This window comes from Lucilia cuprina, chromosome 3 (genome assembly GCF_022045245.1).
Source record: "Lucilia cuprina isolate Lc7/37 chromosome 3, ASM2204524v1, whole genome shotgun sequence".
In the NCBI taxonomy this organism is placed as follows: Eukaryota; Metazoa; Arthropoda; class Insecta; order Diptera; family Calliphoridae; genus Lucilia; species Lucilia cuprina.
In genome coordinates, this window is record NC_060951.1 from 43,752,717 (window position 1) to 43,775,751 (window position 23,035).

Sequence of the window (23,035 nt, forward strand, 5' to 3'; positions counted from 1 at the left end):
CTATAAATTAATAAAAAAAAATTTATCGAAAATTTTCTATAAAAAGAAAATTTATCGAAAATTTTCTATAAAAAGAAAATTTATCGAAAATTTTCTATAAAAAGAAAATTTATCGAAAATTTTCTATAAAAGAAAATTTATCGAAAATTTTCTATAAAAAAAAATTTATCGAAAATTTTCTATAAAAAGAAAATTTATCGAAAATTTTCTATAAAAAGAAAATTTATCGAAAATTTTCTATAAAAAGAAAATTTATCGAAAATTTTCTATAAAAAGAAAATTTATCGAAAATAAAAAATTTTTCTATAAAAAGAAAATTTATCGAAAATTTTCTATAAAAAGAAAATTTATCGAAAATTTTCTATGAAAAGAAAATTTATCGAAAATTTTCTATAAAAAGAAAATTTATCGAAAATTTTCTATAAAAAGAAAATTTATCGAAAATTTTCTATAAAAAGAAAATTTATCGAAAATTTTCTATAAAAAGAAAATTTATCGAAAATTTTCTATAAAAAGAAAATTTATCGAAAATTTTCTATAAAAAGAAAATTTATCGAAAATTTTCTATAAAAAGAAAATTTTCTATAAAAAGAAAATTTATCGAAAATTTTCTATAAAAAGAAAATTTATCGAAAATTTTCTATAAAAAGAAAATTTATCGAAAATTTTCTATAAAAAGAAAATTTATCGAAAATTTTCTATAAAAAGAAAATTTATCGAAAATTTTCTTTTTATAGAAAATTTTCGATAAATTTTCTTTTTATAGAAAATTTTCGATAAATTTTCTTTTTATAGAAAATTTTCGATAAATTTTCTTTTTATAGAAAATTTTCGATAAATTTTCTTTTTATAGAAAATTTTCGATAAATTTTCTTTTTATAGAAAATTTTCGATAAATTTTCTTTTTATAGAAAATTTTCGATAAATTTTCTTTTATAGAAAATTTTCGATAAATTTTCTTTTTATAGAAAATTTTCGATAAATTTTCTTTTATAGAAAATTTTCGATAAATTTTCTTTTTATAGAAAATTTTCGATAAATTTTTTTTATAGAAAATTTTCGATAAATTTTCTTTTTATAGAAAATTTTCGATAAATTTTCTTTTTTATAGAAAATTTTCGATAAATTTCTTTTTATAGAAAATTTTCGATAAATTTTCTTTTTATAGAAAATTTTCGATAAATTTTCTTTTTTATAGAAAATTTTCGATAAATTTTCTTTTTATAGAAAATTTTCGATAAATTTTCTTTATAGAAAATTTTCGATAAATTTTCTTTTTATAGAAAAATTTTCGATAAATTTTCTTTTATAGAAAATTTTCGATAAATTTTCTTTTTATAGAAAATTTTCGATAATTTTCTTTTTATAGAAAATTTTCGATAAATTTTCTTTTTATAGAAAATTTTCGATAAATTTTCTTTTTATAGAAAATTTTCGATAAATTTTCTTTTTATAGAAAATTTTCGATAAATTTTCTTTTTATAGAAAATTTTCGATAAATTTTCTTTTTATAGAAAATTTTCGATAAATTTTCTTTTTATAGAAAATTTTCGATAAATTTTCTTTTTATAGAAAATTTTCGATAAATTTTCTTTTTATAGAAAATTTTCGATAAATTTTCTTTTTATAGAAAATTTTCGATAAATTTTCTTTTTATAGAAAATTTTCGATAAATTTTCTTTTTATAGAAAAATTTTCTTTTTATAGAAAATTTTCGATAAATTTTCTTTTTATAGAAAATTTTCGATAAATTTTCTTTTTATAGAAAATTTTCGATAAATTTTCTTTTTATAGAAAATTTTCGATAAATTTTCTTTTTATAGAAAATTTTTTTTTCGATAAATTTTTTTAAAAGAAAATTTATCGAAAATTTTCTATAAAAAGAAAATTTATCGAAAATTTTCTATAAAAAGAAAATTTATCGAAAATTTTCTATAAAAAGAAAATTTATCGAAAATTTCTATAAAAAGAAAATTTATCGAAAATTTTCTATAAAAAGAAAATTTATCGAAAATTTTCTATAAAAAGAAAATTTTCTATAAAAAGAAAATTTATCGAAAATTTTCTATAAAAAGAAAATTTATCGAAAATTTTCTATAAAAAGAAAATTTATCGAAAATTTTCTATAAAAAGAAAATTTATCGAAAATTTTCTATAAAAAGAAAATTTATCGAAAATTTTCTATAAAAAGAAAATTTATCGAAAATTTCTATAAAAGAAAATTTATCGAAAATTTTCTATAAAAAGAAAATTTATCGAAAATTTTCTATAAAAAGAAAATTTATCGAAAATTTTCTATAAAAAGAAAATTTATCGAAAATTTTCTATAAAAAGAAAATTTATCGAAAATTTTCTATAAAAAGAAAATTTATCGAAAATTTTCTATAAAAAGAAAATTTATCGAAAATTTTCTATAAAAAGAAAATTTATCGAAAATTTTCTATAAAAAGAAAATTTATCGAAAATTTTCTATAAAAGGAAAATTTATCGAAAATTTTCTATAAAAGGAAAATTTATCGAAAATTTTCTATAAAAGGAAAATTTATCGAAAATTTCCTATTAAAAGGAAAAATTTATCGAAAATTTCCTATTAAAAGGAAAAATTTATCGAAAATTTCCTATAAAAAGGAAAAATTTATCGAAAAATTTCTATAAAAATGAAAAAAATATCGAAAGTTTTCTATAAAAAGGAAAAATTGATCGAAAATTCTCTATAAAAAGGAAAAATTGATCGAAAATTTTCTACAAAAAGAATAATTTATCGAAAATTTTCTATAAAAAGGAAAAATTTATCGAAAATTTTCTGTAAAAATAAAGTTTATCGATATTAAACTTTTTCTATAAAAACAAAATTTATAGAAAAATTTTTCAAAAATATTCATTAAAAAAAGTAAAAAAAAGAAATTGTAGAGAATACTTTATAAAAAAAATATCGAGAAAGAAAATTTATCTAGAAAGAAAATGTATCTAAAATGTTGCATTAAAGAAAATTTATATAAAAATTTTCTATAAAAGAAAATGTATCTTAAATTTTCTATAAATGGAAAATTTATGTATTTTTTATAAAAGTTGAATATTTATCAAAATTTATCTATAAAATCAATAAAAAATATTATCGAAATTTTTCTCTAGAGAAAATTTGACGGAATTTTTTTATTTTAATAAAAAAAAATTAATCGAAATTATTTTAATTAAAATGAAATTATTTTAATTGAATTGAATTTTCTTTGAATTCAAAAATTTTTCGAAAATTTTCTATAAAAAAGAAAATAAAATTAATAGTAAGTGTTTTTCTAAAACCATCGAATATTTATCGATTTGAGTTTACATCTGGATAGTCATTCTCTTTCTTTTACTCTTTTATCTCCAGTTAATTTTTGCTCTACTACATCTCTTCTTGTGCTTATCGAATTTTTTTTTAGTTATTGTTTTTTTATTTTAACTTTTTACATGTGCTATATAAATGTTTGTGTGTAAGTTGGTATGGCGATGCCATGGAGTTTTGGAGCATTGAACTTTAATGTGTATTTGAGTTGTTTTTTTGTTGTTATTTTTTTATTTTTGTATATCGTTTAGCTTCTCTTCTGGTATGTTTTTTTTTATTTTTGTATTTTATGTGAGTTCTTAAAAAATCGATTTTGTAAATAATTTAATTCTTAATTTTTTTCCATAAAACTTTTATTAATGCACTAATGATGATTATATTATGAGGCCTTTAAAATTTATTTTTATTTATAATTAATTTACAAAACCGATGTAATTTGCCATAAATCTTAAAAGTTTGTGTTTGCGTGTTGAATTTTTGAAGTTTAAATAGTTTTATGGAGAGATATTAGTTAAACGATTGTGGGCGAATATTTGTTTACCCTATACTGCTATTGTGACTATTGTGCTAAAAAATTCTCATTTTGTTTAAATTATATTTACATTTTCTTAAAAATACTAATACGTAAATAATTTTTCACCACTTTGTATAGTTTTAATATTATTAGCTTTCTTTAACTATTTATACAAGTTAATTTTTTATTTGTTTTAAAACTAATATGAATTAATTGTTTTAATATAAATATTTAAATTAAATTGAATTTCAAATAAATTACACTATTGAATTTATTCTGAAATGAAATCAATATTTATAAAGTAATTAACAAACTTTATATGCTGACAATGTCTCTTATAATAAACGAAAACTAACAAATCATAGAAAAATCATAATTTTAGTAGTAAATGCTAGCATTCCCTGAACATTTAATCTTCATTTGTTTTGCTATATAACTGGAATGTCCTAAATATGTATACGGGTCTATCATTCTATCCGGGATCAGCGTTTCAAATTTTCCGACATATTCTGTATCTGGTATATGATCAGGCACGTCCGATGTGTCCTCCAATGTTTTCAATATACATTGATGACGTGTTCTATAACCGATTTTGACCAGTTCACCTAAAGTTAAGAGCCGTTCGGCTGTAATCGCCGTCTCATATCTTAAATATGTTTCAATAGGTGGAACATCTAGCAAGGTTTCCAAGCAGCATATACGCTAAACTTTCTGTAGTAGTTTGATCCCCCGGGGGCATGTTACCTTGGCGTGACCTCCGCCTTGGTGTTATTGCAATCCCGGGTTATAAAGAGGTGCCCAATACCTCCAGTCTGACCGGGACTGAAAAATTGGCTGTTTCAGTCTACTGTTTGGCTTAGTACTTGCATAGATTGGCAAAGGTCAGACCAGAGCACCGCATAATCTGGTACTACGGGTGGCCTGTTGCCCGCAGGACTATGTCCTGGCTGGTCAGTTGGTTGAGGTTCCTTCGGGATCCACGTAGTGGCTGTGGTTTAAAGCCAAATTCGCGGGAAGAGTAAGTGGCGGTTAAAAGACTGATGCATGATAATAGTCAATATTTCGGGATAAGTTCGGTGCTGTTGCCGAAAATCAAGAGATACCCCACAGAGGAGTGACTGTGGGACTAAGCGTTGGAAATGGGTTGGAGTCAATTGTATATGATACGGAGTGAATGTAGAGGTATGCGGGCCTTACCCCACCCGTATACCTAAATGAGTGTGTCGTATGTTTTTCTCTATGAATGTGTCGAATAAATGAGATGTGTGCTGGGTTGAATGATGATGGATGAAAGGTATCATATACAAGTGATACCGATTAATTTTCCTTCCTTGTCCAGATATGTTCAGAGTTTACTCTGTTCATATCAGACTTGCCACAGCGTGTCACTGTGAGTAAGAACAATGTCTACGGCTTATTGATGGATCGTGCTTCGGTCCACCGGTTACGTCTCTAGGTGCTGTTGCCGAATCAACAGAGCCATAGTAGTGTGGTTGTCTTTCAACGTGACTACTTTGGCAAGAGATTAGATAGCTCGAGTACTCCAGCAAAGTACTTGCGCATGGACCGGTTATAGCCAATGTGCAAAAATTGCCACCTGAGTCTTCATTGAAGACAAAGGGGCGATGGTAGACCGTTCTCAAGTCTACCCTGTGGATGAAAAAGACCACCGTGGTATAAGGCCGACACGGCAGGTGCTCACGTTAAAACTCTCGACAGTCAGTAGTAGTTTGATATTGCACTTTTTGTCTTAAGCAGTCCACCAGATTATTGAAGCATAAGCCAGAATTGATCTAATTACACTTTTATAAAGACAATTTGTTATAGTAGAACTAAGACCCCATTTCATATCTATAGTTCTCCTACATATCGCCCAGCACCGATGTACCTTTTTGATTCTATTCTCTATATGGTATCTCCATTTTAATTTCCGGTCGAGGATTAAACCTAATCATCTAACTTTGTCTGTTACTGGTATCTTCTTGTCCAGGAAGCAAGGTTATACTGAACCTTAGAAATTGTTGTTGTTTTTTTCGTCAAAAGATAAATTTCCTTTTTTACCGGGTTAACATTGAGACCTCTCGTTTGAGCCCAGCTCATGGACGTATTCAGAGGCTTTTCAGTTCTTCTACGGAAGTAATTTGGATAATTTCCCTTTGAAAATATAACGGCATCGTCGGCATAACAGACCGGTCTAAGTCCCTTCTCGGTAAGTCTCCTTAGGATGTTATTAATCGTGGTAACGCAGAGTAAGACAAAATGTCAACCTGTGGTATACCTCAAAATAACTTTTTCCTGATAGTTATATCGTACATCTCGCAGCTTATCCATCTGTTCCTTAACATGTGGTTGATCCAGTTACAGAGCACCCGGTCAACATAAAACTGGTCTAGGGATTGGATAAGAGTATCAGTGTGCACGTTATTGAAAGCGCCTTTGATGTCAATGCATACCGACAGTGTATACAGTTTGCTATCAAAAAATACATCTACGCAGTGGACAATTTTGTTTAAAATGGTTTCCACCGATCGTCCCTTTACATAAGCATGCTGCTTATATTTAAGGTCTTTGTTTGATATACTGCTTTACACCGTATTATCGACTATCCGTTCCAAGGTTTTAAGTAGAAAGAATGTGAGACATATCGGTCGATAGACTTAAGTAGGTGTTGCATAGCTAGGTGTTCCTGGTTTGGGTATAAATATTACCCTTGCATAATGCCATTTAACTGGGGTATATGTTAATATCAAGCATGCAGTGAATATATGTGCGGAAACCGCCTCCATCTGCAAAAGTGACGGGAAAATGCCATCCGACCCAGCAGCTTTATAGGGAGCAAGGATCTTGATTGCCCCTTTAACCATGTCAGATGCAATTACTATTTCCGTATTAGCCTCCTCTTTCTCCAATATCGGTTCATCGATGTTATTCGATATACCGGTTGGAAAAATATATTGATTATAAACATTTATCAAAAGTTTATAGGACAAATTTTGTATGAGAATTTGTTTTATAAACCTTTGATAAATGTTTATGAATAAGGCAGTATATTTATATTTATAATCCAAAAAATTTATTAAACAGTTAAAAAATAACCATTTATTAAAAAGATAAAAGTTTCAATGTTCGTCAATTTATTTATTAGAAATACTTTACATTTTTCAAATATGACAAGCCTTACATGAACCCACACACAGAGACAGACGGACGGTATACTCTAAGGTGGGTGTAGGTCCAATATTTTTGGATGTAGCAAACGTCAGCATACACGTATAATATACTCCCCACTATAGTGATGTAGGGTATAAAAATTGATAGTATGAATGATCGTTATATTTTAAGTTTTTAATCTACTAAAGCCGGCTTTACACGATCTCACAAGTAATATGATCTGTCAAAATTTGTGTAGTGAAACCATCACACATTGAGAGATAATACGGATGGAAAATTTGACAGTTGTATGGCTCTCTTCATTTTTTGAAAATGATTCAAAAAACAAACAGGTCGCATTAGATCAGGGATGTATTTTGATGAAAACAGCTGTTTCCATCTTACCGTGACTACTTTGGCAAGAGATTAGATAGCTCGAGTACTCCAGCAAAGTACTTGCGCATGGACCGGTTATAGCCAATGTGCAAAAATTGCCACCTGAGTCTTCATTGAAGACAAAGGGGCGATGGTAGACCGTTCTCAAGTCTACCCTGTGGATGAAAAAGACCACCGTGGTATAAGGCCGACACGGCAGGTGCTCACGTTAAAACTCTCGACAGTCAGTAGTAGTTTGATATTGCACTTTTTGTCTTAAGCAGTCCACCAGATTATTGAAGCATAAGCCAGAATTGATCTAATTACACTTTTATAAAGACAATTTGTTATAGTAGAACTAAGACCCCATTTCATATCTATAGTTCTCCTACATATCGCCCAGCACCGATGTACCTTTTTGATTCTATTCTCTATATGGTATCTCCATTTTAATTTCCGGTCGAGGATTAAACCTAATCATCTAACTTTGTCTGTTACTGGTATCTTCTTGTCCAGGAAGCAAGGTTATACTGAACCTTAGAAATTGTTGTTGTTTTTTTCGTCAAAAGATAAATTTCCTTTTTTACCGGGTTAACATTGAGACCTCTCGTTTGAGCCCAGCTCATGGACGTATTCAGAGGCTTTTCAGTTCTTCTACGGAAGTAATTTGGATAATTTCCCTTTGAAAATATAACGGCATCGTCGGCATAACAGACCGGTCTAAGTCCCTTCTCGGTAAGTCTCCTTAGGATGTTATTAATCGTGGTAACGCAGAGTAAGACAAAATGTCAACCTGTGGTATACCTCAAAATAACTTTTTCCTGATAGTTATATCGTACATCTCGCAGCTTATCCATCTGTTCCTTAACATGTGGTTGATCCAGTTACAGAGCACCCGGTCAACATAAAACTGGTCTAGGGATTGGATAAGAGTATCAGTGTGCACGTTATTGAAAGCGCCTTTGATGTCAATGCATACCGACAGTGTATACAGTTTGCTATCAAAAAATACATCTACGCAGTGGACAATTTTGTTTAAAATGGTTTCCACCGATCGTCCCTTTACATAAGCATGCTGCTTATATTTAAGGTCTTTGTTTGATATACTGCTTTACACCGTATTATCGACTATCCGTTCCAAGGTTTTAAGTAGAAAGAATGTGAGACATATCGGTCGATAGACTTAAGTAGGTGTTGCATAGCTAGGTGTTCCTGGTTTGGGTATAAATATTACCCTTGCATAATGCCATTTAACTGGGGTATATGTTAATATCAAGCATGCAGTGAATATATGTGCGGAAACCGCCTCCATCTGCAAAAGTGACGGGAAAATGCCATCCGACCCAGCAGCTTTATAGGGAGCAAGGATCTTGATTGCCCCTTTAACCATGTCAGATGCAATTACTATTTCCGTATTAGCCTCCTCTTTCTCCAATATCGGTTCATCGATGTTATTCGATATACCGGTTGGAAAAATATATTGATTATAAACATTTATCAAAAGTTTATAGGACAAATTTTGTATGAGAATTTGTTTTATAAACCTTTGATAAATGTTTATGAATAAGGCAGTATATTTATATTTATAATCCAAAAAATTTATTAAACAGTTAAAAAATAACCATTTATTAAAAAGATAAAAGTTTCAATGTTCGTCAATTTATTTATTAGAAATACTTTACATTTTTCAAATATGACAAAATGTCGCACTATTAAACCGGCGAAACAAGCTTAGCACATGCTTCAATACGTAAAGGAAAAATGCTTAAAAGAAATTTGAAATTTTTCAGAGCCATTTGTACACAGGCGGGCGCACCATAAGGATTTTGTATACCTTTGTTTATATCAGTCCTAGTTTTTCTGTAAGAAGTATTTAAGCTGGCCATTTCATTTTTAAGTTGGTTGGCACAATCATCTGAGGGTTGTTTATCACTATCCGTATTTAAATTGAAATCAGCATTTTCACAAACTTTATCATTGATGTCCGTTACATTTGAGGTTATTTGCATAAGCTCGCTAGCATCAGAAAGTTCTTTTGTCAAATTTGCTGTAGCTTCGGGGCCACAACGTTTAGAGACTTGATAAGAAAACTCATCAGCTGAATCTTCTAAATTAAGCACCGATTCCACCATACAGTAAATACCAAGTAAATTTTTAACACTTGAATTGGAGTTTTGTGATAAATCGCCGAGAGCAGATCCTTGCACCATACCGCAAAGACCAAACGTTAAAAGTATAAATGAAATTTTATTTAACATTTCTCTTATATTTGCAACACTTTTCAAATACTAATTTATCGATTGTATTTTCTAATCTTTATATAGAGAAAACTTTATTTGATTTTTTTTAATATTTATTCAAGTTTTTCTTTTTGTTATTTAATTAATTAAATAATTATATAATTTTGCGAAAAGAAATAACATTTAAAAAGAAAGTTTATTAATTAATACTATTTTATAAATTTTATTGAATTTAAAATGAAATTTCTATAATTACAGGCTTAATTTTACTTTCGCAAAAAATCAATATTTATTAAATTATAATAAAACGAATACTTTATCATGACCAGGGAAACCGCAAATATGCTTTAAATAAAAGAGCTTTAAGCGCTTAAAATAGGCTGCATAAAGCAATAAAAAATATGCTTTTAAAATTTTTAATATTGAAAGACTCGAAAAGAAAAAAATGTCTTTTTAAATATACAAATATGAAAAACTAGAGCGAAAAACATAAAAAAGCACTAAAAGATCAAAATATGCTCAAAAACTCAAAAATATGCCCTAAATATGCTTCAAAAGTCATGCTAAATTATGCTCTTATTGGTATGCTCTATCAAATCGATACCAAAATTCCTTAATTTTTCTGAAACGTGTAAATATATTATCCATAAGTCCATACGACGCACCAAAAAAAAATACATTTGCATATTTTGGTTTCCCTGGTCATGACTATTGACCTATATATATACAAATCTATTGACTCATATCATAACTGGTCTATGGACTAGGACATTGACTAGTATATTGGCTAATCTATTGACTACTGTATGGGTCAACCGCTAGCCTATTGACTGACAAGTCTATTGTCTGGACTACAGACTAGTCAATAGACTACTTTATATACTTGTCTTGCCTAGTCTATAGATTAGTCTGTGGTCTAGTTTATGACTAGTCTGTGCACCACTCTAATGACTAGTCTTTTGAATAGTGTATTCAATAGGTTATTGAATATTATATTGACTATAGTTTCTGGACTAGCCTATGAACATTTGGTTTACTGATTAGTATATGGATTAGTCTCCAGACTAATCAAATGAACATTCTATGGACTAGAGTCTGTTGATTAGTAATTCTGTTAATTAGTATTTTGTCTTGTCTCTAAACAGATCTCTTGACTAGTCTGTATTACTAAAAAGCTTTTCTTTAAATTATATATGGTCTAGTCTATTATCTAGTTTGTTGACTATAATATTGTAGTCTTTCAACTAGAGAGGCTAGTCTATTGACTTGTCAGTGGACTAGTTTATTGAGTTGTCTATTGATTAGTCTATGGACTAGCCTAAGGCTAGTCTTTCGACTATCCTATGAACTAGTCCATGAGTTAACTAGTTTTTAAACTAGACTTTTGCCTAGTTTAAGGGCAAACTTATGAAATAGTCTACTGACTACTCAGTTAACTAGTCTATGGTTTACTCTATTGACTAGTCAATGGTCTAGTCTAAAGAACAGTCTATTAACTAGACTATGGACTAGCTTCATATATAGTCTAGTCCCTATTCTATGTATTAAACTATAGACTAGTCTATGTATAAATCGATGGAACTGTCGTAAGTTAAGTATAGACTAGTCTAAGGACTACCTTGTAATCGATTGAATAGTATTATAACTAACCTATGGACTAGTCTATGAATTAGTACACAGAGGGGAAAAATAAACACGACTGGTATCACGTTTATGAAATTACACCGTTTGTTAACATTTAGACAACGGATGTGTATAAAATTTCGATTTCCACATGGAATTGTTGCAACGCAATGTGTCAACATTACATAGTACTGTAGTACGTATGTATATATTTAGAAAATGGTGTTATTGATAAACACTTTGGTGTCAATTTGGTACCAGGCGTGTATATTTTTTCCCTCTGTGTACTGGTTTATTGATTAGTCTGTGGACTTATTGACTAGAACATTGACTACTCTGCAAACTAATCTAATGATTATTGTCTTTGTAGAATCTATCTGTAGATTAGACTTTTGGCTAGTCCAAACGCTAGTTCTAGCCAATATTACTAAATTAAAAAGCATTATCTTTTAATGTTCCTCAATTTGTATTTATTAGAAATATATCATTACATATAAATTTAAAATATTTTAAAATATCTTAGTATTAAACATCAGCAGCAAGTTGAGCACATGTTTCAATGCGTTGAGGAAAACTATTTAAAAAGTATTTGAAATTTGACATGGCCATTTTGACACAAGCTACGTTACTATAGGATTGATTTAAACCTCTAGTTACATCATTCTTAGTTGTCTTAAATGAAGTCAACAGATTTGCCATTTGGTTTTTAAGTTGGGCCGCACAATAGCTAGAGGGTTTTTTATCACTATCTAAATCTTCATCAAATGCTGAATTATCACAAATATTTTCATCATCATTGGTATCAATCACCTTTGTGGTTAATTTCATAAGAGCCTTGATGTCAGCAAGTTCAGTAGCTAAATTTTTTACAGCATCAGCTCCACAACTCTTAGAGATTTGATAGGTAAACTCATCGGCAGCATCCTCTAAATTAAGAACAGAATCCACCATACAATGAATACCAAGTAGGTTTTCAACACTTGATTCAACATTTTTAGCAAAATCGCTTATAGGAGTTGCCTGCACCAGGCCACAGAGGCCAATGCTTAAAAGTATAAAGGAAATTTTAGAAAACATTTTTCCGTTTAATTAGATTGCTAATGCAAAACGTTTTCAAAATACTAATTGATCTTTTGTTTCGTTCTATTCTTTATATAGTGAAAATATTAATTGCAATTTTGTTAACTGTTTACACAAGTTTATTTGTCTTGCAATTGATTATGTTTTTTTACTAAGAAAATTAAAACAAAAAGAAAATTAATTAAATTTCTTTGTAAATATTTAAATTAAGTGGATTTTGTTTTTTAACAATTGCAATTGAATCGAAGTTTTTGTACTTGAGTTAATTAAAAATAGTCGTCATTTAAATTAAATTATTGCTACTGATTTTTGTTGATTTTTTAGGAGTTTATTTGCTAAACAATTTTTAATTTTGGCCAACAAATTATTTGTAAATATTTATTTAAGTTTTTGAGACTAGGAAGAGAAACACTTTTAAATGAATACATTGATGTATAGAAATTATTAAGTTGATGAAAAGTATTTGCTACTTCAACATCAAGTCTAGTCAGAATTCAAGATCGAAATGTTTTTTTAATTTATACATTTGTTTACAAAGTTTTTGAATATATGTTTATGAAGAGTTGTATAGAAATTTGTAGATCACGTTACTTTTCTAGAGTAGAACAACTTTTGCCAAGATTCAAAAGATTTAAAATTTTTGCACTTTTTCTAAAAAAAATTAAGTTTTAATTGGATGTAAAAGATTTGGTAAAAATCATCGTGTTTCTTTTCAGAGCTTAAGATCTTTATCTTAAAGGGAATTTAAAATTATTGTTTTTTTTCGTTTTAAAATATTTCCTTTGGAAATATTATTGATCATAGATCGAGCTAATTTTTTGAGTTCGATCAATGTTTGAATGATCTTCATTTTTTTTAATCATTGTTTTCAATGTCCGTCTGTCTGTGTGTCCATGGACAACCGTCCGTCTGTCTGTGTGTCCATGTAAACATTATGGGCACGCTACAGATCGGAATCTACAAGAATTTGGCATATACTTCTCTTTTTGTCCAAGGACGAACGCTATTTTTTCGATTTTTTTTTTGTCATAATAGAACGTTTAACGCAATTATGAGCGACTTGTAGCGTGCGCACAAGCCTTACATGAACCCACACACAGAGACAGACGGACGGTATACTCTAAGGTGGGTGTAGGTCCAATATTTTTGGATGTAGCAAACGTCAGCATACACGTATAATATACTCCCCACTATAGTGATGTAGGGTATAAAAATTGATAGTATGAATGATCGTTATATTTTAAGTTTTTAATCTACTAAAGCCGGCTTTACACGATCTCACAAGTAATATGATCTGTCAAAATTTGTGTAGTGAAACCATCACACATTGAGAGATAATACGGATGGAAAATTTGACAGTTGTATGGCTCTCTTCATTTTTTGAAAATGATTCAAAAAACAAACAGGTCGCATTAGATCAGGGATGTATTTTGATGAAAACAGCTGTTTCCATCTTACTTGTTTATTGTTTTATAACAATCGTGTAAACACAAAAAATATAAATCATACGACTTTTATTCTCTTTTTTTGTTATACGGATGGAATTTCATTTTACTTTTTCATTAGACTTTACGTTCATAAAGTGTGATCGTGTGATGTGCCCTTAAATAAATATGAATGATCTCAGATCGAGGCCATTTTAACAAACAATGAAAAAGCCAAATTTTATTAATAAATTTTGAGATCTTTTTCTCAAATAACATGATGATCAACAAACAATTTTTATTCTTAAATGTAATATTGTTTATTAAAAAATATTGATTTTTTCAAAATTATAAACGATCGCTGATCATGTTCGTTTTCTTGATTAAATTATTAATAAGTATAAATAAGTTTTTCTTATAAAAAAGTAAAGTGTTAATTAAAAATCATCAATATTTAGATCAAGATTGATTTCTGGTTCTAAGTCATCAAGGTATTTTAGTCATTTTATCGTATAATCACTGATCTAATTTATTTCCTTATTTAAAGTTTATTTGTCAAATCAATGTTCAATATTATTGAAGAATTTTACGTTTTGCATTTAGTAAACTTATTTCTTCGATCGCAGATCGAGGCAATTTAACCGATAAAGTGTTTCACTGTCTTTTAAAGAAATCTTTTAATAAATATAAGTGATCATAGTTAGTGGTCCCATTGTCGACCAATAGAATGATCAATAGTCTTTTTCTTATAAATATTTTTTTTTCAAAATGACCGTATATCTTGATTTTATAGTTTTTAAGATTTTACCAGGTTTTGGTTAAAATATGTTTACAAGCTAAAACAATCTGTACTTATTAAAGAACGATCAGATCTAGATTTATTTAAAAGAATCTATGATGTAAGCACTGATCGTGTTAATTTATCGTTTCTACTTCTATTCGCTACTTCAGAAACTACTTAAGAAATTTTGAATGTAGAAAAACTATTTTTATTCAGAATGAGTTTTATAAAATCGACAAGTTTTGTCAATTTTTATTAATCCCCCTTGATATATTTAAAATAAGAAACACCATTTGTATACATATATGCACAATATTTATTTAAAACGTCTAGTAAATTTTCATTAATATATATTATGATTATTTAAAAAGTTTAGCACAATATTCAACCAATTCCGTAAAAATGGGTAAATTTAATTTTAAATTATTTACAGCAATTTTACTGCAAGAATCTGTAATCTTATTTGCCTTATTAGTTACATAATTTAATGATTTTTCCAACAAATCATTAAGTTTAGCCATTCTTGTCCTTATCGAACTGACACATACAGTTGGCGAGATCTTCTTAATATCAGTGGTCTCATTGTAGGCAGCATTTTTACAAATATTATCATGGGCATCAACAATATTTTCCGTTAATTCTCCAAAACTTTTACAATAATCCTCTATTTGTGTTAGAAATTTAGATGGCTTTGTATTGTTACAAATTTGAATATCGTAAATAAATTCATTGGCAATATTTTCCACATTAAATACAGATTCGATTAAACAATTTATGCCACCCAAATATTTAGTTGATGTTTTGACATTGTTTTTGAATGTAGAACACTTGGCTAAAACCAATATAGAGGCAAATAGTAAAAAAAATATTTTTGAATACATGACTCTGTTGGTATTTCCGAGATATCTATCTATTCTTTTGATACTGAAATTTCAACACAAAATCGTAAGTTTATATACTCTTTAGATGTTTGAATTATTTGATTAAATATTTGTAGTTTCATTTATTTATCTACAAGATAAACAGTTTCTGTTTAATTTGAATATGTACCTAACTGTAGTTTTTATAGTTTACAAGATCATGTCATTTTTTAATTTATTTGGATGTACGTTCTTCTTGGAAATTAAAGAATTTTAGAGTGTAAATTAACATGCATATTTTCTAAGAAATCGCCCAGGTTATAAGTGATAATAATATACATATCACAGATCGACATCTCATTTCGAATTTGATCCTCTTAACGATTGTCTTAAGTTCTCCTTACGGATTTTTTAGATTTACTCTCAAAAGATCATATTAGTTACAGTCAATGACCACACAACATTTTAGGCCGGCGGCGGCTGCTTGTTATATAAAATATAGGCGTCGTCTAAATTGTAACCTATTAGCTCCCCCCGGGGGCATGTTACCTTGGCGAAGACTTCCGCCTTGGTGTTATTGCAATCCCGGGGTATAAAGAGGGCCCAATACCTCCAATCTGACCGGGATTGAAAAATTGGTGTTTCAGTCTACCGCTTGGCTTAGTCCTTGCATATATTGCCAGAGGTCTGACCAGAGCACCGCATAATCTGGTACTACGGGTGGCCAGTTGCCCGCAGGAGGTTCCTTCGGGATCCACGTAGTGGCTGTTGGTTGAACCCAAATTCGCGGGAAGAGTATAAGTGGCGGCTAAAAGACTGATGCATGATAATAGTCAATATTTCGGGATAAGAGTTCGGTGCTGTTGCCGAAAATCAACAGATACCCCACAGAGGAGTGACTGTGGGACTAAGCGTTGGAAATGGGTTGGAGTCAATTGTATATGATACGAAATGAATGTAGAGGTATGCGGGACTCATCTACCCGTATACCTAAATGAGTGTGTCGTATGTTTTTCTCTATGAATGTGTCGGATAAATGAGATGGGTTGAATGATGATGGATGAAAGGTATCATATACAAGTGATACCAATTAATTTTCCTTCCTTGTCCAAATATGTTCAGAGTATACTCTGTTCATATCAGACTTACCACAGCGTGTCACTGTGAGTAAGAACGATGTCTACGGCTTATTGATGGATCGTGCTTCGGTCCACCGGTTACGTCTCTAGGTGCTGTTGCCGAATCAACAGAGCCATAGTAGTGTGGTTGTCTTACAACGTGACTACTTTGGCAAGAGATTAGATAGCTCGAGTACTCCAGCAAAGTACTTGCGCATGGTACCGGTCATAGCCAATGTGCAAAAATTGCCACCTGAGTCTTCATTGAAGACAAAGGGGCGATGGTAGACCGTTCTCAAGTCTACCCTGTGGATGAAAAAGACCACCGTGAGATAAGGCCGACACGACAGGTGCTCACGTTAAAACTCTCGACAGTCTGTAACCTATAAGCGTTTATTATATTGAAAATTCTCTGTCTGTTATATTTAAACAGAAAATGGTCATTATTATAGAAGTTTTCACTATTTTAATATTAGCGCAATATTGTGTGCCGTAAGAAATTAAATTAGGTTCAACTCCGTTTATATTGGTGAAATTATTTTCTGAAATAAATGTGCGATTCCAATCTTTATCAGCGGCTATGTTTAAGCTTTAGCTTTTGAGTCGAAAGAATACGGCGGCGGCGAGGCTTCCAAAATATTACCAGGCTCCGCCGATTTCAAGCTTCTCGCAAGCTACAGGCTGCAATTTTCAACATAATTTTATGAAATTCTCTTTGCACAAGAACGAACGCTATTGAAAATGGTTGAAATCGTTCCAATATTTCTCCTAGGCCCCGTACTCCCCGCATAGGGCTTTAAGACTCAAAATTATGTTAAATGTTCTATTATGTCAACAAAAATTGGCAAAACTTAATTTTAAAGAAGTTAAAATGACATTGGCGATTTTTGTAATGATCGGTCCTTATTCGACCCCATACAATCTTCCCTTCAGATAATTATTCGAAAAGTCAAAATTCACTTATAAACACTAATGACACCATTAAATTGTACTTATTTATGTACAATTTAATCGTGTTATTGAAGTAGACGAAAATTTATCCACCAATATTTATTTAAGGATAGGTCCATATATACCCCTACCCCCAATATTAGCCCTTTTGCAGAAAATATACCCGGCAAAAACATGAAAAGTAATGACTTACAAATACATAGTTACAAAAGTTGTTTCGTTTTAAGCACTTAATCGTAGTCATTCAAACAAATGTTTGGTTACCGATCGAGCTTTTTCTTGGATTATTATCCTGATTTCAATCTACACAGATGGCTCAAAGACAGAAAGAGGCACGGGATCGGGAATCTTCTCCGATAAACTAAATCTTCTACTATCTCTTCGACAACCTGACACCTGCACGGTCCTTCAGGCAGGGATATATGCCATCTATACTGCCGCGAGAAGAATCCGGGAATTAAATCTCGAAAATTCCACTATATATACTTGGACAGCCTTGCATCAATCAAGGCTCTTAACTCCAATGTTATTAAGTCGAAATGTCTTCTCAATTGCATTCAATCGTTGGCACAACTTACACAACATTACGTTGAGTTGATATGGGTTCCAGGACATGAGGGCATCCGGGGAAATGAAATATCTGATGAATGCGCATCCAAAGGGTCGTCCCTGAACTTAACCCTTGCGCAAAAGGATATTCACACTCCCCTTACGACCCTATCAAAACTGATAGATGAATGGGCTCTGAGTGAGACGGAACTCAGGTGGTCAAATCTCACCACTTGTAGAATATCGAGACTGCTCTGGCCCACTCTGACAACGGATAGGACTAAGACCCTCTTATCTCTTGGTAAGAACTCGATTAGGCTTCTAACTGGTATAATTACTGGGCACTGTATGATTGGACATATGTCAGAACGTATGGGCTACCCAAATCATAGCTACTGTAGAAGCTGCTTGGACGAAGAGGAAGTGGCTGTCCAGCCTTACAAGAGCACAGACTACTCTATCTGGGTAGAGCTCTTTTTCATGATCTAGACTGTCTCAGAGATGCGTCACTGAAAAACATGATCGGTTTTATTAAAAGCACTGGCTGGTTTACATGGAGACCGAACGAACCAAGTAGTCAACGAAATTAGGGACGGTAACCATTCTCTCATCGCTAGGGAATGGTAATTCTAAGGGTATCACAATGGGCAATACGGCCTCCGAGTGAACTCGCTTGCTAGCGAGCAACCCACGTAACCTAACCTAACCATCTAGAGAAAAACTACTGGAACAAAAAAATGGGTTATAAAACAAAACAATTTTTTTTCAAATGCTTCTTTTAATTTTATTTAAAAAAGTGTACATAAAACTTTTATTGTTTAAATAATAAGGCACAGTTATTAACCGATTCAGGAAGAATTGGCAAATTTATCTTCAATGTGTTTGCAGCAATTGCACTACAAGTATCTCCAATTGTTGATTCATCTAACGCCAAATAATTGTAAGTATTTGAAACAGCCGTAAAAAGATTAACCATAAGCGTATTAATTTGTTGGGTACAAGCTACAGGCGCCAAATTACCAGCATCTGACTCTTCATAGGCAGCATTTTTGCAAACATTATCATCTGTGTTAATAATCGCTTCGGTATTTTCGGTAATAGTATTGCATAAATTTAAGATTTCACTAACAACAGCGGATGCATTTACGTTACATACTTGAATGTTGTAGCTAAAATCGTTGGCCAAATTCTCTACATTGAATACGGCTTCAATTAAACAATTAACGCCACCTAAGGTTGATGTAGAAGCCAGGACATTTGTGGTATAGATTTCTTGACTTCCAAAATCATCAGCTCCTCGTGATAAAGCCAGGATATTAGCAAATAATAAAATTATTATTTTACTATTCATTGCGTTGGGTTTTATATTTCTAAGGTGTTTATTTTTGTAAGACTGAAATTTTGTACAAAAATTTAATGTTTATATATTCCATAATTTGTTAATTTGTGAAATGCACTTCAGACATTTTACTTTATCAGTTGATTTTGAATTTGGCATAAAGTAATTAATTGAATGATAACAAAAGTTTAAATAATTTAAGTATTTTATAAAAAGAGTATTAAGTATTTTAAAGTAATTAAAAATAACTATAGATCATATTAGGTTAGATAGATAGATAGATAGATAGATAGATAGATAGATAGATAGATAGATAGATAGATAGATAGATAGATAGATAGATAGATAGATAGATAGATAGATAGATAGATAGATAGATAGATAGATAGATAGATAGATAGATAGATAGATAGATAGATAGATAGATAGATAGATAGATAGATATATAGAATCGTTTGGTATAAGGTGGGTGAAGAAACAATATATTTAGGTGTTACAAACATTAGCTGAAACGCATTATGCCCTACCCACTACAGTAATGCAGGGTATAATCAATTCTTTTCCACAGTGGAGGAGTGGCGAAGCTTCTGATATACAACAATAAATTTATAAGATATTATTCAATGAATTAATATAAATATTTACCAATTCTCTCAAGAACAATTATACATAATTAAAAATCAATTTTAGGAAATACTCAAAATATTGAAACATATTCAAATAAAGTTTTTAAAATTTTTCAATTAATTAAAATTAAAATAAATATTTAATAAAATTATTTACACAAGTGAAAAACGCATTAAACTACTGTGGACTATATAAATAATCGACGATTACCTATAGTTTCAGTATAACAAGAATAAACATTTTGAAAATACAAAAATCGCTAAGCAATGAATATTAAAATAATAACAATATTATTTGCTAGTATCCTGGCATTATCCTGTGGAAGTGATCTATCAGACTTCACTACAAATGTAGAGAAATCAACAAAAACCCTAGGTGGTATTAATTGTTTGACTGAAGCTGCATTTAGTGTAGAGAATGTTGCCAACGATTTTATCTATGACATTGAAATCTGTAATGCTAAAGCATCCGCGGTTGTTACTAAATTGAATAATTACTCTAAAACTATTACCCATAAAACTGCAAAAGTAATTGACGCTGATGATAATATTTGCAACAATGCTGCTTATGATGATGCTGATGCTAGTGATATCCCCTCTACAGCTTGTACTAATAAAATGAATACGCTGATGGGCAATCTTTATACAGCTGTTTCAGATACTATCATTTATTTAGCTACAAATCCAGCAATTGCAGATAGTTGCAGTGAAATTGCAGCAAATACATTAAAATTAAATTTGCCTATTCTTACTGAAGCAGTTAAAATGTGTGGTAGTACATCATTTTAATAATGGAAATGTTTATAAAATTTTTTTAAATGTTTAATTAACATTTTTATTAAATAAACGAGAAGCATAAAAAATATCTATTTAGTTTTATTTCCAGCAAAAATTTTGGCCACTCGGATCTATTGTGAGATCTTTTTCTCCCAAGATATTTGGGTAAATTAAAAAAAAGTGCGCCAGAATTTTACTGTCCTCTCCACATTTGTCTGAATCTGCACGTTTGTCTATCCGCATACAAACATTGTACTTAATTATTCTGAGCCAGGGATGGCAAAATTGGTACGATGGTACTTTTTTTGATACTATTTGATGTGCAAAAGTACCGTGATACTCCCGAGTCTTATTTGATACTTTCAGGGCTACATATAACGCCCATTCTAATTTAAAAATGTATAAACATATTTCAGAAATTACAAACTTTTAGCAAAAAAAAAAATATTTTAGTACTTTGGATTGTAAGAAACTGAATACTGTGCCAGAGGTAGGTTTCACATCATATGGGTACCAGCCCACTCGGGAATAGTCGGTATCGAAAGAGCGAATGTAATAGCTTTAAAGGGTAGGGAGCTCGAGGCAGTTAACCTGACAAACGCAAAACCATTCGACACAACAAAAGCTGAACTAAAAATATGGGTGAGAGAATCCCATAAGACCTCTTGGAATAATGAAACAGTGAGTAGAACCACGAAAATCCTATGGGGTGGCCCTGATAAGAGCAATACGACAAATCTCCTAAAAATAAGCAAGTCTGAAGTTAGTAAGATAGTAAGTATTCTGAGTGGACAAACACCATTACGAGCACATACAAAATTGGACGTGCAGATTCCGACGTATATAGAGCATTTGGAGAGGACAGTGGAACTCTGTAGCACTTTCTTTGCCACTGCCCGACATTCGTCGAAGTTAGATCCAAGTATCTTGGAAGTTCCGAAAAAAACATTCCTGATAAACACTGGCTGGAAGATTCTTCGGAATTACCTTCAGGAAACTGAGTTTCTGAACACTAAAAATAGTTCATTCAGTTCTTTTTTCACGATAAAGAGCAACAGGCCCGATTGTGGCCTTGGTGTATTTTTTCAGATTTGATGTAGTACACATCCTCCTATCAACCTAACATAAGTAATTTGAGACCCAAAAAAGTACTCTCTGAAATATGTTTTGATACTGAAACAAAATCACTTTTTCCATTCCTGTTCTGAGCAGACAACTCGTTACGGTTCATCGTTTCATTTTCTTGCCCATATTTTTCCTTTCTTTTTAAAGCATTTGCTAGGCAACTACTGTAGCTCGAGATTGTCCGAAGGAACTGCTGGGTTCCTCGTTCCCCATCTCATGCTGAATTGGTTCTGCGCTATTAATGGAACTTTTTATGTATCTATCTATCTATCTATCTATCTATCTATCTATCTATCTATCTATCTATCTATCTATCTATCTATCTATCTATCTATCTATCTATCTATCTATCTATCTATCTATCTATCTATCTATCAATCTATCTATCTATCTATCTATCTATCTATCTATCTATCTATCTATCTATCTATCTATCTATCTATCTATCTATCTATCTAAAAAACTTTGGCGCCTCTTTTTGTACGTATTATATAATGAAAAACATGTAAGAAGTTATAGTCGGGCCAGGCCGACCACATACCCTACACCCTTATACGAATAAAATGTGATTTCATATAAGTACCCGAACGTCTGTCAATCAGTCTCTTAAAATAACGGTAGGACCTAAACTATTGTTGCAGTTTGATTCGTATTCAAAATGGACAAAATCGGTTTACATTTGGACATGGCCTGCATATAAGCTTCGTTTTAGAAAATTACTAACATTCATTACAGGCTTAAAAGTTCTAGTAATTTTATGAAATTATACTTAAATTTTTTTATGAACCAAAATTTCATATAAATCGACAATTGAAAATTTACGAATTGTGTTAAGTATTGTAAGTATAGGGTAGAAGGGGGATCATTCGTCATAGGGGCACATCTGTCAATGCGAATAACTTGAAAATCGAGTAATCGATTTTATTATTTTGTTTTCGTTTATCGATTATCTATCATCCCTGAAAATTTGAAACATTAACTTTACATATGATGGGAGGCAGACAGACATGAACGAAATTTGGAGTTCGGTCGGATATTTAAGTTAAATTTTGGAGGGGCCTTTTTATAGGGCCTTGGGTCCAATGAGACCCTATAATTATAAAGTTAATGAGGATCGTCAAAGCTAGTATAGAACTTGGTTTTGCAGCTTTTTGTCGAGATACGAGTATATTAAACAT

At 30.6% G+C, this 23,035-nt stretch overlaps 4 protein-coding genes across 4 annotated transcripts in view; 2 read left to right on the top strand and 2 right to left on the bottom strand.

The window, feature by feature from the left end:
• Positions 1 to 23,035, top strand: part of LOC111689011 (E3 ubiquitin-protein ligase Ubr3) — an 89,408-nt gene that overhangs the window by 17,914 nt on the left and 48,459 nt on the right. The gene's annotated exons all lie outside the window — the stretch shown is intronic.
• On the bottom strand, positions 11,675 to 12,353 carry LOC111680131. The gene has a single exon (XM_023441755.2). The coding sequence runs from the start codon at positions 12,302 to 12,304 to the stop codon at positions 11,753 to 11,755; it is 552 nt and encodes a 183-aa protein (XP_023297523.2). The 5' UTR covers positions 12,305 to 12,353; the 3' UTR covers positions 11,675 to 11,752.
• LOC111680132 lies at positions 18,749 to 19,379 on the bottom strand. Its single transcript, XM_023441756.2, has one exon. It carries the CDS (start codon positions 19,339 to 19,341, stop codon positions 18,802 to 18,804), a length of 540 nt encoding a protein of 179 aa, XP_023297524.2. The 5' UTR covers positions 19,342 to 19,379; the 3' UTR covers positions 18,749 to 18,801.
• On the top strand, positions 20,179 to 20,820 carry LOC124418708. Its single transcript, XM_046945875.1, has one exon. The coding sequence runs from the start codon at positions 20,223 to 20,225 to the stop codon at positions 20,742 to 20,744; it is 522 nt and encodes a 173-aa protein (XP_046801831.1). The 5' UTR covers positions 20,179 to 20,222; the 3' UTR covers positions 20,745 to 20,820.

Coding starts and splice junctions, on each gene's coding strand:
- LOC124418708 (XM_046945875.1), top strand. CDS start 20,223: ATGAATATTAAAATAATAACAATATTATTTGCTAGTATCCTGGCATTA.
- LOC111680132 (XM_023441756.2), bottom strand. CDS start 19,341: ATGAATAGTAAAATAATAATTTTATTATTTGCTAATATCCTGGCTTTA.
- LOC111680131 (XM_023441755.2), bottom strand. CDS start 12,304: ATGTTTTCTAAAATTTCCTTTATACTTTTAAGCATTGGCCTCTGTGGC.